At 40.9% G+C, this 17,717-nt stretch overlaps 1 protein-coding gene across 6 annotated transcripts in view; it reads left to right on the forward strand.

Annotated features, from left to right (window-relative positions):
• The window catches only part of LOC141800843 (focal adhesion kinase 1-like), a 73,910-nt gene that overhangs the window by 29,389 nt on the left and 26,804 nt on the right, over positions 1-17,717 (forward strand). For 3 of the 6 annotated variants that reach the window (XM_074683665.1, XM_074683661.1, XM_074683666.1), the window contains 9 exons: positions 5,371-5,448; positions 6,135-6,242; positions 7,336-7,453; positions 7,808-7,838; positions 8,277-8,347; positions 8,744-8,761; positions 9,383-9,439; positions 11,122-11,142; positions 12,620-12,717. In XM_074683665.1, coding sequence (XP_074539766.1) covers positions 5,371-5,448; positions 6,135-6,242; positions 7,336-7,453; positions 7,808-7,838; positions 8,277-8,347; positions 8,744-8,761; positions 9,383-9,439; positions 11,122-11,142; positions 12,620-12,717 — 600 coding nt within the window. The remainder of the gene's footprint in view (positions 1-5,370; positions 5,449-6,134; positions 6,243-7,335; positions 7,454-7,807; positions 7,839-8,276; positions 8,348-8,743; positions 8,762-9,382; positions 9,440-11,121; positions 11,143-12,619; positions 12,718-17,717) is intronic. The other 3 variants (XM_074683663.1, XM_074683662.1, XM_074683664.1) reach the window with 3 other exon arrangements.

Here is a 17,717-nt window from a genome sequence, read left to right on the forward strand (position 1 = left end):
GTGACCCGAGTTCTGGTGCAGTTTCGGTCCGGACGAAAGTAGTCCGGCAACATGGCTGGGGTCAAGAAAATAAAGCGTTTTTCCTCTCAAAACAAATTGTGTTCAAGAGAGTTATAAATTTGCATAACAAAACTGCAAACCGGAAAAAAGTCAGACTCCGTTATCGATTGGCGCTACTTTCTGGTGCGTAGTAGTGCGCTGCTCGGTGCATCCAGCTGACCGGCGCGCGTTGTCACTGTCATTACAACTTTAAAAAGTTAACAATAACATGTCTGACTACGACACTGATGAAGATGACATTTCATTTAGCACAGAGCCAAGGGGATTTATTTATGAACCCGAATATACTGATGCTGAAATTCGTCAGATGGAGTTAGAACGGGTGGAGAGAGAGACGTTTTTTCACGTTTAATGCTTTTAAACTTTTAATCTCTTAAAGGACCTTTACATGTGTAATAGTAGACTTACTTTTTGCAGGGTTCGTACAGGTCCTTGAAATCCTTGAAAATGCTTATTTTTTTCATGTTGTTTCATCTTGGTTTAAAAAGTACTTGATTTTCTATTCAAGTGCTTGAGAATGCTTGAATTTATAATCGTATATAACTTAACACTCAGCTTCCTAACACAACAGATCGATCAAATAGAGAGAAATAATATAGCTGCATGCAGCAATGACGGGCCCTCGCCCCGCGGAAAATGGTCCGTATTGGGGTAATTCCCAAGCGGGCTAGGTCCAGCAAAATGTGCCTGAAGCAAGAGCTCTGTGTATGGATAAGGTTGTTTCCCCGCAAGCAAGCATACATGGTACATTGAAAGCATAGTTGATATGATTAGTGTACCATAGGGGGAGCAGCATTATCACTGTAATTCATGTCAACAGCAGTCAGGAGTGGGAGGGACTTCATGTGTGTAAAATTTGGAGCAAACATTAAAATGAATGTAATAATATTATCAAGCATTTCCAGTGGGTGGCGCTATTGCAGTAGCAGAGATTTGAGGTTATAGAAGAGTTGGGGGACGGACTTCCATGGTGTGTGTGCAGTTTGGAGGAAATTAGACCTTAAATGACTGAGTTAGTACTACTTCCTGCTGTCTTTTGACATTAGCGAGGTGAAGCTAGTGCCATAGACACACCCTTGACCTTGAGGACATGAGCTGATTTGTAATGCTTTATGAAAGTGTGCCAGACATTTGCAAGTTAAATGAAAAAGAAAATGGCAAAAAATGAAGAGGCTATGAATCAGAGAGTAAAAGACATGAGTTCCTGTTAACAGTAAGGGGCGCTGTAGTGTTAGATGAAAAGAAGTATATGGATGTGTTGGAGATGGGAGAGTTAACATATGTGTGCATTTTGGGCCTGATCCAACATTGAACAAGAGAGCTATTAAGATTTTCATGAAGTAGCAAAATGGTGAACTTTGGCGGCCATTTGTGGCCGAGCCATACAAGATGATAAGAATTGTATTGTAAGTGTTCATCTTCAATGTGTGTAGTTTCCACAAGGCAAGTTTGGAGTTCATCTTAGTCCAAACCTGGGAGTAGTTCATTGAAATACATAGCCTATAAACGTAATTTTGGCAATTTCAGGCCATTGCCATCAGGAGGCGTTGTAATTTCTGGGAGATATAGGGACATGGCTGTGTCCAGGGCTTAACACTGAACATGTGTGTAAATTTTGGTGCAGATTAGACAAAGTTGAAAAATGCCGAACTTTGAGCCCGTGTCCTAGCCAAACGGAAAAATATTCCGAAAATTTAGCTATGATTATTAATGTTCAATGTGTGTAGTATACACATGCCAAGTTTGGAGTTGCTGTGACAAAAGCCCTAGGACTAGTTCGTTCAAATGCGTAGGCTACAAATCGTGAAAATCCCATGTTTACGTGCTAATAGCGAAGTTCGTGTTGAGAATTCACGATAGTCATAAGAGACTTTTTTGTTCATCTAGGCATGCTTGTTATACCCACCAAATTTCAAGGCTGTAGCTCAAAGCAGACCAAGGGGCTGAAGTTTTAAGCCCCTAGGGGGCGCAAGGGGGTATGAATTTTTGCAGAGACAGTGGAATCATAAATTTTTCGCCGAGTTTGAATTTTGTGGCTAGGTCATTTCGCCTTTTTTTCAAGCCAAAGGCACGCAAAATGGCATTGTATTGGCAGAAACAAAGAAGAAGAAGAAGAAGAAGAAGAATCCTAACAGTTACAATAGGGCTTCGCCCCCCGAATCTCGGGGGCTCGGGCCCTAAAAATAAAATTGTTGGGGAAAAAAACGTTCCATCTGATGGGCTCGCGGGTGTAACATAACTGGTCTGTTTATATGTGCGTTGTGACGTCTCCCCCATGAGGATTGTTCCTTAAACAGCATGCCGGGAGGCTGCCGCTTCAATGTCCGTTGGCTGGAGAAAGAGAAATACAAATTTTGGATTAAACGTAGCGTAAATCCCCGTGCAGCATACTGCAATGTATATAAAAAGGAGATTGCAGTGGAAGCTATGGGCGAGTCGGCACTCGCCAGCCACATGAGAGGTACCCTTTTAGCCCTACACGTTAATTAGCCAATTAGCCTGCTACCTGTTGAAGCTAGCCACCTTTTTATGCTAAATGCTAGGCATCAGTAATGAAGGCAGTGTCCCATTTAACATAAAGGTAGTGTTGCCCGCGGGTGTTTGTTGGGGCAGGTTATAAAATAACTGCGGTCGGGCGGTGACAAGTTTTGTCTACAAATACCGGGTCGTGCCTGGTCTGAGCATACGGCCGCGGCGGAGTGGGAGGCTCGCCCTGTACATACGAAGGAACGAAACGGCGTTTCTCATTGAGACCCGGCACAGACGAACAACGGTCATGTGATAACCTGCCCCGAGCATCAAACCATGAAGGTTAGATGGCTCGTTCGTGCTAAAGCCGCGCTACCGGCTTGGTCTATTATAAGCGTCTGAGATGTGGCTATCTAACTCATTGATTGAGAAAAATAAAAACCATAGAATTCGATACAAAAAAAGAAGGGCTGGGTTAAAAAAAAAAATCGATTCTCAAAAATTAAAACGATCCTCATTTTCAAAATTTGACATCGATTCATAAAGTCCAAGGATCGATCTTTTAATCAAAAGAAAATATTCCCTTTCTTGGCCGGATTTCAGTTTCGGACTGCAGGTGCTCCACACAAAATATTCCGTTCCTGCAAATCAGTGTGGGATATATAGTCATACCCTATCTGTGTATAACTCACAGTGAGTTTTTGTAAGGTTATATGAAGTAGATATCAGCCCAAGATGCATCTGGATCAGCGCGTCTCCTCACGCACTCCTTCATTAGGAGATTATAACTTTGGCATGCAGTCTTAGCATAACAGATTTTACTTAGCGTTCGTTATGTTTGATCATAACTGCAGAGAGACAGCGTCAAACCACCTGTTTCAGTTATTTTGTCCTGCTGCAACATGACGTCTGTGTCAGATGAGAAAACGCTGTCAATCATCCTCCTCATCAGCTGACGCTTGCGCGAGCTACTGCTAATGTGCTCGCGCGAAATGATAAGCTCCATGTGTTAAATGCTGGTGTTTTTAACGTGTGGTCGTTTGTTACAAGGTGTTCAGATTAATTCTGAGGGTCTGAACTGGAGATATGACTTCACTGTTTGTCTTCAGACTGATCCACTGAGAGCTGTCAGCTGCTTCATTAACATACACGGTGTTGGGAAGGGTGCGTTTAATTTGTTCTCCCAGTCTGCCCTGTTTGTGGACCATCTACTGTGGAGGGATGTCGTTTTCACAAAGGAGGGAGCTGCATTAAAAAATTTGTTGTGATATAATTAATATGATATAAATCCTCATAATGCTCCTATTACTCTTAGTTTCAAAGATAATGATACCAGTTTCGTCAGCAAGTGGTGAGAATCAGTTCTTTGAGAAGTAGTAAAAAGAAAAGAATCAGGAAAAAAAAAATGTTTTTTGTAAATGCGAGTCTTCTCTGTGAAATTGTGAACAAATGTGCTGTTAAACACAAAACAACAAAATTGCCATTTTGTGTGTGCATCAATTTCTTAACATTATGAAATTAACAACCGCTCACAGTACTTGAAAAGTTTGAAAATTGATCTTGAAGTTCCTTGAAAAGTACTTGAATTTGACCATGAAAAACCTGTATGAACCCTGTTTCTGTCCAGACTTAAGTGACGCTTAGCAGGTACGAGCCGTGATCATGTCACAACCATGGATGTATTATAAGAACTGGATAGCGTGGCTCAGCCTTCCACCATGTTACGGATTTGAAGCCAGAATCTATATGGTCACAGCCCTACAACCAGCTTACAACTTATGTTTTTATTTTCTTGTATTTATTATTATTTTATATTAATTTTTATGTGTCAAACTTAAACCCATGACCCGACCCGCATGTTATTTTTTTCACCCAGATCCGAACCCGGAGAAAAGAAGGTTTTATAAACCACTCGCAAATCAGCTGTTTTTGCGGGTACCCGTCCCAGTGCAGGACTCTGCTGCACACTTCTGACAGCATTTGTCTGTCACACTATGTTTCACGGCTCCAGCTGTGGCTCCAGGAGCGACATAACTGTGCCTCGTCTCTCTCTCCTCTCGTTTTAACTCCATCTGAAGAATTTCAGCAGCAGTTTATCTGGGTTCATAAATAAATCCCCTTGGCTCTGTGCTAAATGTAATGTCATCTTCATCAGTGTCGTAGTCAGACATGTTATCGTTAATTTTTTTAAGTTGTAATGACAGTGACAACGCGCGCCGGTCAGCTGGATGCACCGAGCGGCGCAGTGATACGCACCAGAAAGTAGTGCCAATCGATAACGGAGTCTGACTTTTTTCCGGTTTGCAGTTTTGTTATGCAAATTTATAACTCTCTTGAACGCAATTTGTTTTGAGAGGAAAAACGCTTTATTTTCGTGACCCCAGCCATGTTGCCGGACTACTTTCGTCCGGACCGAAACTGCACCAGATCTCGGGTCACAGGACGCTGACAGGGGTAAGACAGCGCTGATGTACATAACTATAGATGAGGATGCCATACAGGCTCATGTAAAAAAAAAACCGAACTGTCCCTTTAAGCATTTTCATAACGAGTTGATTGTGGTCTTAAATTTATTTGGCTGAACACAACTGGACAAGGCATTTAAAGCATTTTGCATTTTATTTGCTTTCATATTAAATGTTGTATTTCATAAAGTTCTGTCTCATAGCTGTCAATCACTAAATGCAAACCGCCCTCTGTCCCAGAAGGCATTTCATGTCAAAAGAAGTGAAAGCAAACGAGAGCAGTTCTGCTAGTATAATGTATAGTTACTAACACAGATGATGTGATGAAATGTGACACCTTTTTTTCTGCTGTTTCTCTTGCTCTGTCCCTCCTCAGTCTAGCTGGGTAATATCAGTGGAGTTAGCTATTGGTCCAGAGGAAGGAATCAGCTACCTCACAGATAAAGGCTCAACGGTGAGTATACAAACAACTAAACTCCTGCATGAGGTTAAACTTTGCACTGATGAAAAGTAAAGCTGTTTCAGACTTATAAACCAACAGGTATCAGGTGATTTGGTTGTTTACCTCAGGCTATTGATTTAAAGGGCACAGTGTCAACCCACTCTACTGCCATCTACTGGTTGACATGTTGACAGTTGTACAAATTAAAATGAGTGCTAAAATTACAGTTTTTTTCCTTTGTTATGACTCAGATAATGTGCCATATGAAGCGGTATGTTCTAGGAGATATGACCAGAGAAGAGCAGCTACAGTGTTTAAAAGAAGTTACCATATTTTGACTTAATGTAACAGACTGCCCAACAAAATGGCAACAGTTAATTGATCAGTGCATGAAAATGATTCAGGCCTTGCTCTGTTTGAGCTTCACAAACTTAAAGACTTTGTTTATGGTGCTTGGTATTCCAAATGTAAGCCTACTGTTATTGTGGGTGTTTAAAAAAAAAAAGAAATACTTGATGATCTGGTTATGGGAAATTATGATTTAACTATGTATTACTGCATAACTTACAGCACTCACTGTATATGAGCACACAGTTTCTGGAAAAGATAATTAACTTTGAGCAGAGTAAAGACACCATTGTTGAAAAATGTTTTGGATAAGATTTCTGAACTCTATGTGTCTGTCTTTCTTTCTGCAGCCTACACACTTAGCTAACTTTAACCAGGTTCAGTCGATCCAGTATTCTCCGCTGGAGGAGAAGGACAGGAAAGGCATGCTGCAGCTCAACGTAGCAGGAGCTCCAGAGGTGAAAACAGACCTACTCGAAACTTGCAACTATTAATTTTTCAATTGAAGGAATGTGCTTTGTGAACCCATTGCCTGTTGCTTGAATATCAAAAATCCCTATTTGGATTTTCCATGCAAATCAATTCACAATTTAAAGACCAGTCCTTTTTTCCTCCTATGTGCCAAAACCAAGCAGCAATCTCCAGTCTAAGAATATGAGACAATGGGGAAGTGCTAAAATCTGCTGTTTCTCAAGTGTTCACTTGACTCCAGAAATACTATTTTAAAGCAGAAATTAACCTATTTACAGCCTGGTTCAAAAAACGTCTCCTGTCTGACTCGCTAATTTCACTATCTGCACACACTGTTCAGGGGTGACATTTTTTCTATATTTTGTTCAGAGGATATTAGGATCGCAAGCTCACCCAATCAGAGGCACAGCTCAGGTCATGTGACTGGCGGGCACCTTATAGCTGTAAGCTAAGCCCTTGCCACTTCCAATATGGCCGCAATTCCAATTTGCCTTATTTTCCGTTTCAGAAACAGACGGGTGACGTTCGCGATACTACATCCATGTCTTTTTCAGTGTATGCGCCAAAACTAAACTCATTTGTAGGCCACATGTTTGCTGTATTTTAACTGAACCGATAACAAATGCATTACATTTTTAGCATCAATACAAAACATGTAGGAGAAAGAGGGTATGATGTCAAGGAGAAGAGGAAGTGAAAAAAAGCGGGTGTTGCCATCTGCATTTGAGTGTCAGTGAGAGAAAGTGTGTGTGTGTGTGTGTGTGTGTGTGTGTGTGTGTGTGTGTGTGTGTGTGTGTGTGTGTGTGTGTGTGTGTGTGTGTGTGTGTGTGTGCGTGTGTGTGTGTGTGTGTGTGTGAGTGTGAGTGTGAGTGTGTGTTGAGAGTGGGTGTGTATGCTTGCAACAGGCCGTACTTCTGGAAAAGCATGTGTGCATCAGTGCTGCTGGAGTGTGCGTGTGTGTGTGCTCTGGTAGAAGACGTTACCTCTAATAAAGCTGTCATTGTGTCACTGTGAAGCAACTCTCTGTCCTACTCTTACACTCATCCTTGTGTGTGTGTGTGTGTGTGTGTGTGTGTGCAGCCCCTCACAGTCACCACTGCATCGCTGACAACAGCAGAAAACATGGCTGACTTGATTGATGGTTACTGTCGACTCGTCTCTTCAGCTACTCGCTCTTTCATTGTTAGAGTCCACAAAGGTAAAAATGTGGATATTTCCTGTTCATTTATTTGGCATTAACATGTAATGCTTCTGTGTAATTTAAAGTTGTTTCAGTCTTGAGCTTACTTATTACTTAAAGAACTTTATCTTACAGTAAAAATATGCTCTTGCTTGTAATTGCTGTCATTTTCTGTCAGACGGCAGTCAAGTCTCATCATGACCGTTGAAGCTTTAAGCCTGTCATTATGATTTACCAGCCTGTCAGAATAAAACTGGTCTTTTCTAAAAATAACAATAGCCATGAAGAAATGGTTTACAGTGATGTGGAGCTAACATGATGTGGCGACAGTCTGTTCAGTGTCTGATTCATGTGTTCATTTTGTCTCTGCAGAGGGTGACAGAGCTTTGCCTTCCATCCCCAAGTAAGTCATCAGACTTATTTTTTATTTGTTTATCAAGTCACAAAAAAGGTAGTGCTTAACTGTAAGACACAAAAGAAGTGAAGACATGCTTGTGAAGATGCATTAAGAACATTTCTTGTTGAACTGAAATGTGAATGGAAGCTTCAGCTGACAGAATAGGTTGACTATCAGCCAGTGGCTTTAGTCAAATGAATATTTCTAGTCTGAGAGTCTTTGAATAGCACATATTGTGAATACTTAAATCCATGCAAGCTTTGGACTCTGTTTTGTGTGTTTATTTTTACAACGATTAACACTGTAAGATGGCACATGACAGGATGTGTGTCCTCCATTCCTCTGGCTGCTCTGCTATCTCTGGAGCTGATATTGGAGGATCATTCAGAACATGCTGGTTTAGCTTATTGTGAGCCAAGAGTGATTTTCTCATTTCTTGTCCAGAGTCTCAAATCATGAGAGGCGGATGGAAAAACGGATGGACGGAGTACGAACCCGAGCTGTCTGTGTCTCAGGTATTAATCTCCTGTCACTTTTCTGTTTTTCCGCCTCTCAATAAATCTGCCTCCCGGTCTGCTGCTGTGAATGTCATGAATGATAGTGTCTGACATGAGATAGATAAAGGGTGCATAGATATGTGTGTGTGCACCCTGTTTCCCCTATAAAGCCTCATCTGTGTGCGCAGTGAAGAGTCCTTGTCTCGCCAGATGTCCCCATGGAGAGCTTTAGTCACTCTGTCCTGACTGTCTACTGACCTCTGACTAACACACGGCTCGGCAGGATTGAATGAAAATCACACTGAATATAGTAATCATTAAAAAATATCCGTGGTCTTATTTATTTAACAACTTAAACTAACTCTCCTTTTCTCCCTCTGTGTGTTTGTATTATGCTGCATGTGGCTCCTGCAGGTCACACGAGTGGCGATGGTAAACAACATTCTTTCTGTCAACCATCCTAAATTAGTAACTTAGTGGTATTCTTGCTCTGTGTGTCTACATTTAGAACCAGTACTGTATGCGTGCACACTATCGCCATTTCAGCCTGATCCATGACTCAACCTGTTTTTCTGCAGCTTGTTTCTGTGGAAAGAACAAACCTTTCCATCCCTCCCCTTCCTCTCTCCTCTGTCTGTCTCTCTTTCTTTCTTCCTCTCTCTCTATTGTACTCTTCTGCCCTACATTTCTCATGTGCGGCTGTTTTATTGTACATGAAAATTTTAACTGGTGTGCATGTGTTTGGAATGGGTATGGTGACGGGCTTTTGGACAGGTACTTCTGTTTGAGGATTTTATTTTTCTATTTTTGATGTCCTTGTTGCTGTTTCTATTAGTATTGGTAGTTTAATTTTAAAGTGTTAAAAGTAGATATTAGTATTTGTACCAATTTCAGATAGCACTGTTACTATTTTTATCAACTACTGGGCTGTGGGTAACTGACTTTTTTATAGGGGTACTTCATTCTGAGCTTTACTTTGTCTGTCACCAACATGGCTTTGAATTGATGTTTCTTTGCTCTCTGTCTCTCCCTACTCTGCCTTTCGCTCTGAAGAAACAGACGACTACGCTGAGATCATAGATGAGGAGGACACCTACACCATGCCATCAAGTAGGTAGAACACGTGCTTGAAAACATTTGCAGACAGCTGATATGAAACGTGGACAGATGGATTTGTTCGTGCGTTTTGTGCATCTGCCCAAGAGACTTGTGTAGTACACCACCTGAGGGATTGTTCATATAGGCTCAGGCAGGAAGGTTTGTGGGCTGATGGAGTTAGGATCAACAGACAGTATGAGTATTTGTGTGATGCTGTGGATGATGTTTGTGTTTGCGTGAGTGTAATGAAGCTCGATTCAGATGAGGAGGGTCCTTAACTGTAAAATGTGATATTGTCTTGGTCCTGCCTTGTCATTACTTTGCCATAAGGAGGGGGATCCCAGTTCATCTCATATGATAGAATATGTTATTTGAGTTGAATTAAATTTCAATCCTTATCTGACATCATTCAACGATTAACAGGAGAACTTTTCTAAAACTTGGACAGAGCATTTAGTGTTAAATCTTAAAAATGTAAATACCATTGTGTTATTACTAACAATATCATGTTATCAACCAGCAGGAAGGTCATTACGATGTAACAAAGCATGCTCTTTTTTTAGGATTTGCCAGGCTGAGTTAGAAATTAATTCAACTTTTAGCTTAAAACCTTTTTAACTTTTAGCGTTAAAAAAATCTTAATGTTTTTTTAAATGGCATGTTTTATGTTGTCACATGCAACAGCCTTATATAGAAGAGGGAACCACTAAAACCACATCACACTAACTGTTTATAAATAGAGCTGTGATCTATTTTTGTTTTAGCAAAATATCACAAGGTTAAATGGGAACAGGAGCTTCCCCAGTCTGTTTTGTTCCACTTATTTGCCTTGATGCCATCATAATAGGATACATTTGTGAAATGACTTTTTATCATGCTAACTACTCTTCTAAATACAAGTTCTCCTCTTAACTGTGACACTAAAGATGAGTTTCAAACAGCTGAGAGGCTCTGCTGCTACTCTTCATCAGGATTGAGACTGCTGGCCATATGAAGCTTATTGCAGTGCTTCTTAATGCTAATGTTACACAGGCAGCATTTAAAGGCAGTAGAGATGGGTAATTTCACCTTAACATACTGTAGTATGGGAAATAGAGTAAAGATTCAAAGAGGATTGTTTTACTGGCATCATTACCCATTGAAAGCACCTCAAAATGTTGCCTTGGTATTGTAAGCACAAACTGTTTCATGCAAATTATTTAAACATGGCTTTGCTGTTTAACCATTCATGAATAAAACAGTTTAGCCTACAGGTATAAACACACTTACAGTAGATATTTTTCTCATAACTTACTCTGCAAAACTGAAATCTAAGCAAGTGTTAATGTCTTATTTCTAGCAGAAAAAAAATGAAACTTCATATAAACCTAATTTACTGACAACACAGAAAAAAAATGTCTGATTCAAGATATTAAAAGACAGCTTCATTTTGGCTGTCAATATCTTGAAATAAAAGCTTTTTCTGGTCTTGTCAGGTGAATGTGGCTTCTTTCAAGTGGGATAAGACACTTGAAATTAGACAAAAACACTTGATTATTTTTTAGTTTTTGCAGTGTATCTGCATCAGAGTCCCAATGACTGCAAAGCAAGTAAAATAGATGTTCAGACATATAGATAAATACCAGCACAACTTTATGGATCTCTGTATTCACAGCTAGTTATTTCTGTCTCCCATCACTTACTCGTTTTCCCAGAATACTATGGACTAGATCAAGGTAATAACTGGAATGTAACATGAGTCTGGATGTATTGTTATGACACTTTGATTTGGTTGTTGTGACCCTTATTTTATGTTTGCCTGCAACTTTAAGGATAGTGTTTATTTCTGTTTTTGTACCCCAGTGATTTGCCCACCCTCCCTTCTCCTGATGTCTAATGTGTCAGTTTTAAGCAGATTTAATAGGAAATTTACAGTTATTAGTTGAGGGATACATCTTGATGTGCAGCAGAGTGTAAACTTTTAAAACCCTGTTTGCCCGACAGAGCTACAATCTAACTGTGTATTTTTACCAGCATATCCTATTTACAACTGTGGCCTGGACCAGGGAGTACATCTAGACCTGAGGGTTTAAATAGAAACATAGACAGTACACTGTTGCATTTCAAACCCAAACCACGAACAAACAGTGCAGTACCACTCTTATTGTTTAACCATAATGATGACTTCAGGTTACACAGGCAGCATTTATAGGCAGAACACACAGGCATTAATTATGGTCAGCTGTACTTCTAGTGACTGTATGTTGCCACCCATTTCTACACTGTAGTTTTCTCCAAAGATGGCCAATGTGTTATAAACATGTTTTATGGACATTTCACCAAGCGGATTTACGGTTCCTGTAATCCTTTAGTGCTATATCTGTATGCTGATTACATGGACAAAGTCAGGTCAACAGTTTGATGCCTGACAGGCAAAGCAAACCATCAGCTTCTCAACAGCCAACAACCTGAAGGGTTTTTAAATTCAAAACATTAAATTAAGATACACTATACTATACTATATACACTATATTTTTCCTAAAGATAATTTATAAAATTTCTGAATGAAACACAACCAATTTCTTCTCAACAAAGCCTTTGAGCTCTAAATTCTTATCAATTGTGTCACACCATATAAAATCCACCTGACTTTATCCATATAACCTTTAATGTAATGTGTAAATTCATGTTCATAGATACACTGTCATTGGCTGTTGTTTGTCTGTGTTACATGGCATGTCTGGCTGTGGTTTGCTGTTGCTGCATGCTGTTGACATTGAGCTATGCCGATTGCCACAAAACTAATCTTGTCTGAGTCTGGCGATGCATTAACTGTATTGATCTGGAAAATCAGGATAATCTAATCAGGACTTTGTTTAGTTTCAAGTTTCTTCCAGCAAATATGGCACCACATAATGTTTTGCTCACAAAGTTAATGAGCCTGTCCTGTGCCACTTAGTTGAAGCTGCACCACATTTGTTCAGGTTTTCTTGGATAACTTAATGCTTTCAAAATTGAAAATCCTGTGATTAGTTTAACAAATCCTACAAACCCCAAAGTGCTCTGACAAGTTTGGTTGATGCAAGGCCTGACGAAGGAGTTTTTGTGTTTGATATCAATTTCGTTCCCCTTTTTCTTGTTTGTGTGTCTATATCTGCGTGTGTGTGTGTGTGTGTGTCTGTGTGTTCATGTCTATGTTTATTGTGTATGTAGCCCGTGACTATGAGATTCAGCGGGATCGTATTGAGTTGGGACGCTGCATAGGTGAGGGTCAGTTTGGAGACGTCCATCAAGGAGTCTACATCAGCCCGGTAGGTGGACTTTTATTCTCAGACACAAGGTTTTATCATTTGTAGCCACTATTTTACTTTTTTTCTGACAGTTAGTACAGTTGACTGCAGACTATGGGTTTGTTGGTTACAATGATGCAAACTGATAGACGTTCTGCAGCTTCGAACCATGTCAGGCATATGAGGACATTTTTCAATACACCCTTCAAATTTTAAGTTGAATTAATCTTTAAATTTAAGAAATGCAATCCTTTGTCAAAACGTATTTGAGTGCATTTGTTCAAGTGCAGACAATTGGATGGTGTGACCATTGCTTTGCAAATGTTCCCAAACACAGTTAGCTTAATTAGAAATGTCTGCTAAGAGGTGCAGTGGTATGACATCAGCCAGGCCATGGGCGTTTTATTCAATCTGAGGCTTACATAACCAATTTAACGTCAGCTGTGCAATCTTAGCTCGAGATGTGTTTACATCACACTCTATTCACTTCCTTTTACTTCTCTCCAGTCACACATTATTGTGTCCTTGTTGGAACTTTTTAATAACTCACTAACACGCTGTGACCAAGACATGAGAGCACTCTGTATTAATGAAATTAAATTAATAATGAATAATAATTACTTATCCCTTACCATATTACATTTCAAATAGTTTCAGAGTGAGAGGGAAAGTGAAATGAAGAATGCCATGGACAAACTTTTAGAATTTAATTTGCACATAGGTGCAGACATGTCTATTATATTTTAATTTCCAGATTTTTGTAGGCAGGAACAGTGTTGAGGGTTCTCCTTTGGAGGCATAAAATGTCTCAATCTGAGTAGGAGAGACACAAAGCCAGACAAGATTTGAAATCATGGCTCCAGGATGTGCAAAGCATCAGTGGCAGAGTTGTCTGTTCAATATAAAAGAAATGTCAGCTTTTGTTTCCTTTATGAAAGAAACAGGGTTCGTACAAGTCCTTGAAATCCTTGAAAATGCTTATTTTTTCATGTTGTGTTTTCAAGGTTTGACAAGTACTTGATTTTCTATTCAAGTGCTTGAGAATGCTTGAATTTACAATCGGATATAACTCACTACTCACCTTCCTAACTCAACAGATCGATCAAATAGAGAGAAATAAAATAAAATTGTGGGGGAAAAAAACGTTCCATCTGATGGGCTCGCGGGTGTAACATAACTGGTCTGTTTATATGTGCGTTGTGACGTCTCCCCCATGAGGATTGTTCCTTAACCCTCCTATCGTCCTCAAATATTACTCACACATTTTACCCTTGGGGTCAATTTGACCCCAGGGATATTTGCCCCCAGAAAATGATTTACAGAAAATAGTTGACCAAGTTTTTTGGTCAAGGAACTTTGTTTATTTGTTGAATACATAAATAACCCCTTGATAATGACACCTTGACCTGTCCTGTAGCGCCACCATCAGGCCAAACTTTCAATCAGAAATAATGTATCTTGAAAAGTTTTTATCCAAATCTTCTCAAATTTACTGAAAACATTAATGACCACAAGAGTATGACCCCTATAGGTTTTGGTGATGATATGACCTTTCCCTGCAGCGCCACCATCAGGTCAAACTTATAGTTTTAGAGTTTGTGTATCTTTCAAATCTTTAATCCAAATCATTTCTGATTGGCGTGCACATTCATGACTCTCAGAGAATGGACCATATTGATTGATGTTGGTAACCCCCCCTTTACTCTCATAAACATTTTTATTTACTTATTTTATCTATTTTTTGTAACATATTTGTGGTCACTATAACGTCTCACTCACCCCTCCTCTTTTGTTATCCGGTCTTGGGACTGGCAGTAGCAGAGTTTGATCCCATGTCATATCCACACCGCAAAAAATATAAAAATTCAATTATGATTATTGATCTTCAATGGGAGTAGTATAGTCAAGCCAAGTTTTGAGTTGATAAGCGAAAAACCCAGTTTGTTCAAATATGTTTGCCAAAATCGCTAAATTACAATGTTTAGGCCCAAATTGCGAAGTCCGTGTTTGTAAAGCACAAAAATCTTAAGGGACTATTTTTGTAGGGCTGGGCATGCTTATTATACACACCAAATTTTAGGGCTGTGGCTCAAAGTCACCCAAGGGGTCGCAGTTTTAATCCCCTGGGGGCGCGTTCATTTTTGTGCAAGTTGCAAATTGATACATTTTTTCGGGCATGCGAATTTTGGGGCTAGGCGTGCTCACGTTTTTCCAAGCGAAGGGCACGCAATTTGGGGATGTTTTGGCAGAAACAAATAATAAAGAAGAAAAAAGGCGTATAATAATAATCACAAGGGTTTCAATAGGGCTCTCGCCCAACCTGTGGTTGTCGGGCTCGGGCCCTAATGATTTGGACAGAGAGCTGCAAGGCAAGCTTTTATGTTTGCTCCTCCCTTATTTTACATGAACTACCAATGTCCTTGCGGGAATATCCCACCTTCCACAGCGCGGGAAATATCAGTTCTGTGAGTAGTAGGTCACACACACATACATTCATTCCTCCCATTACCCCCCCCCCCCTTGACATGTATCAACTCAAAAGAATCAACTCTGCACCTGCAGGTGTGGGAATCTAAGGTCACACATGTGTCACACAGAGACAGACAAGTTTTACACAGCTAAAACAGCTTGGGGTCAAATTGACCCCAGAGGAACACCGATGCGTGCAATATGTGTACAGCAAAATGAAAAAATATCATCATAATAATTTTATGCTAAATCAATAGTTCCCATTAAATTAGGAAAAGTCATGAAATATGAAGCCAAAATAAAAAAGTTAACTGTTATTTTTTTGAAGGATAAACACTGAATGGGGTCAAATTGACCCCAAAGATAACAGGAGGGTTAAAGTGGAAATGAAACATGCAGTTTTCAGCACTAGGCTTTATCAAATAAACACGAAAAAACATCCAGCCTAAAATGTGTTTTTTTAAAGCTATTAAAACCATAGATATTCCCAAATTAGTCAGCGAGCGGCCATTTTGATGTGACGTCACTGTTGTGTAGCGGGGTTGGTTTGTTCTTTGGCTGCTAGTTATTAACAGCTGCTCGACACAACACCCAACGAGCTGCGATTGTATTGAAAGGGTTATTAAAATGGAAGATGAAGCCGAAAGACCTATCGAATACCCAAACCCGATTGCCAACGCTTTCGAGCCAATTCGCCGGGTCACTGGAGCAGCCATACGGAGAGAGGAGCACGGTGTGGAGCCGGTGCTTGTCTGGGGGGAGGAGCGTCTTGGTAACGCTACCTGGGCCCTGTTCTACGAAGCAAGTTCAGTCTAGCGAGATAGCCTTGGAGCTACCTCGCTGAATTTTTTAATTTAGTTCTTACATTAATTTATTCATTTGGTCATTCCTATCGTGTTAATATTTTTTGTGTGATATGTAGCCCACGTGAGCCCTACATAAATTCCTGTCACAATTTTAATACGGGCAATATTGTCATGGAACAGAAGTGTTGGCACTGAAGATCTTATTACGGCAATGAGAATTCTTCATTCCCTTTAACTACCTGTAGAAAGTGTCATGTACTACCAACCCCTCCCTGGAAAACCGGTAACTTTCATAAAGGTGGTCATCCGAAAAAGAGTGGGTCGGGCTCTGATGTCCACGGGATTCTCTAAGAACGGACAAGCCATTTTTTGGTGAGGGCTCATTGGTCAGTGGGCGGGGTTTTTAGAGTCCGCGAGTTCAATCTGGAACCTAACCTGCCCCGGAGCAGGTTAACCGTTCAGCGTACGTTGCCATGGAGACTCGCCTCGCTGAGGAGTGATCCCGTGTCGTAGAACAGGGAATCCGAAACCTATCCTCAAAGCTACCTCGCTAGGCAGTAATCCTGCTTCGTAGAACAGGGCCCTGGTGTCAGTGTGGATGCTGTACCGCGATGCCCTCGATCACCGAGTCCATCTGCTGTCAGGAGGCTGACTTGGACCATGTTATGCGTGGTGAATCATGCATAACACATGTTCGATCTTTTGGTTTACTGTGCCGGGAGGTGGACGTTTTAGAGGTGGCCATGCTATCCCTGAAGGATGTCCGAGTGGACATGAAGCAGTCAACCAAACTAACATTTTTTACTAGATTGAGTCCCATCCTTAGCAATGATTATATAACAAATGTGTCAAATACAGACAATTGAAAGAAAAACGCAGCGCCGTTTTATCTTTCCTGGCAAGACCGCAGCCATCTTGCTGTACTTTTAACTGTGACGTCATGCGGTTGTTTCGTTTCGCGGTCCTGATGTGAGTCCCCCTGTCCGCATCACGGTGAGAGAGACAACGGGTGAACAATGGAGACTGGCGAGCCAAAAGAGACGAAAAGACAAAAAGGGGGGGGGGGGGGGCACTACTGTATTGCTCCTGGGTGTAAGAACGAGTTCTCCAGACTTAAAGCCGAGGACAAAACAGTCAGTTTTTATAAACTGCCCCTGAAGCGGAGACCGGTACTGCTGCGATGGCTAGCAGCGCTGAAGAGGAAGAATCCCCCGATGGGCCCTGACTCCAGGGTCGGCAGTGATCATTTTCTGGAGGAGGATTACATAGAAGAGAAGACTTTTGAGTCTGACAGGCTAGTGGTCCGCAGGACCAACAGACTAAAACCTGAAGTTGCCCCAAGTATTTTAATTTAAGCGCCTACAACGTTAGCTCTACTGACCGGCCAACACATTCTAGAGGGTCGGAGGCATCAGTCCACCGTAATGACCGGGTGGCATGACCGTTGGCTGGAGAAAGAAAAATAAAAAGGTAGTGTTGCCCGCGGGTGTTTGTCGGGGCAGGTTATAAAATAACTGCGGTCGGGCGGTGACAAGTTTTGTCTACAAATACCAGGCCGTGCCTGGCCTGAGCATACGGCCGCGGCGGAGTGGGAGGCTCGCCCTGTACATACAAAGGAACGAAACGGCGTTTCTCATTGAGACCCGGCACAGACGAACAACGGTCATGTGATAACCTGCCCCGAGCATCAAACCATAAAGGTTAGATGGCTCGTTCGGGCTAAAGCCGCGCTACCGGCTTGGTCTA

Source organism: Halichoeres trimaculatus, unplaced genomic scaffold, assembly GCF_033239565.1.
Source record: "Halichoeres trimaculatus isolate MK-OKI-2021-1 unplaced genomic scaffold, fHalTri1.1 fHalTri1_scaffold_12, whole genome shotgun sequence".
NCBI classification, from domain to species: Eukaryota; Metazoa; Chordata; class Actinopteri; order Labriformes; family Labridae; genus Halichoeres; species Halichoeres trimaculatus.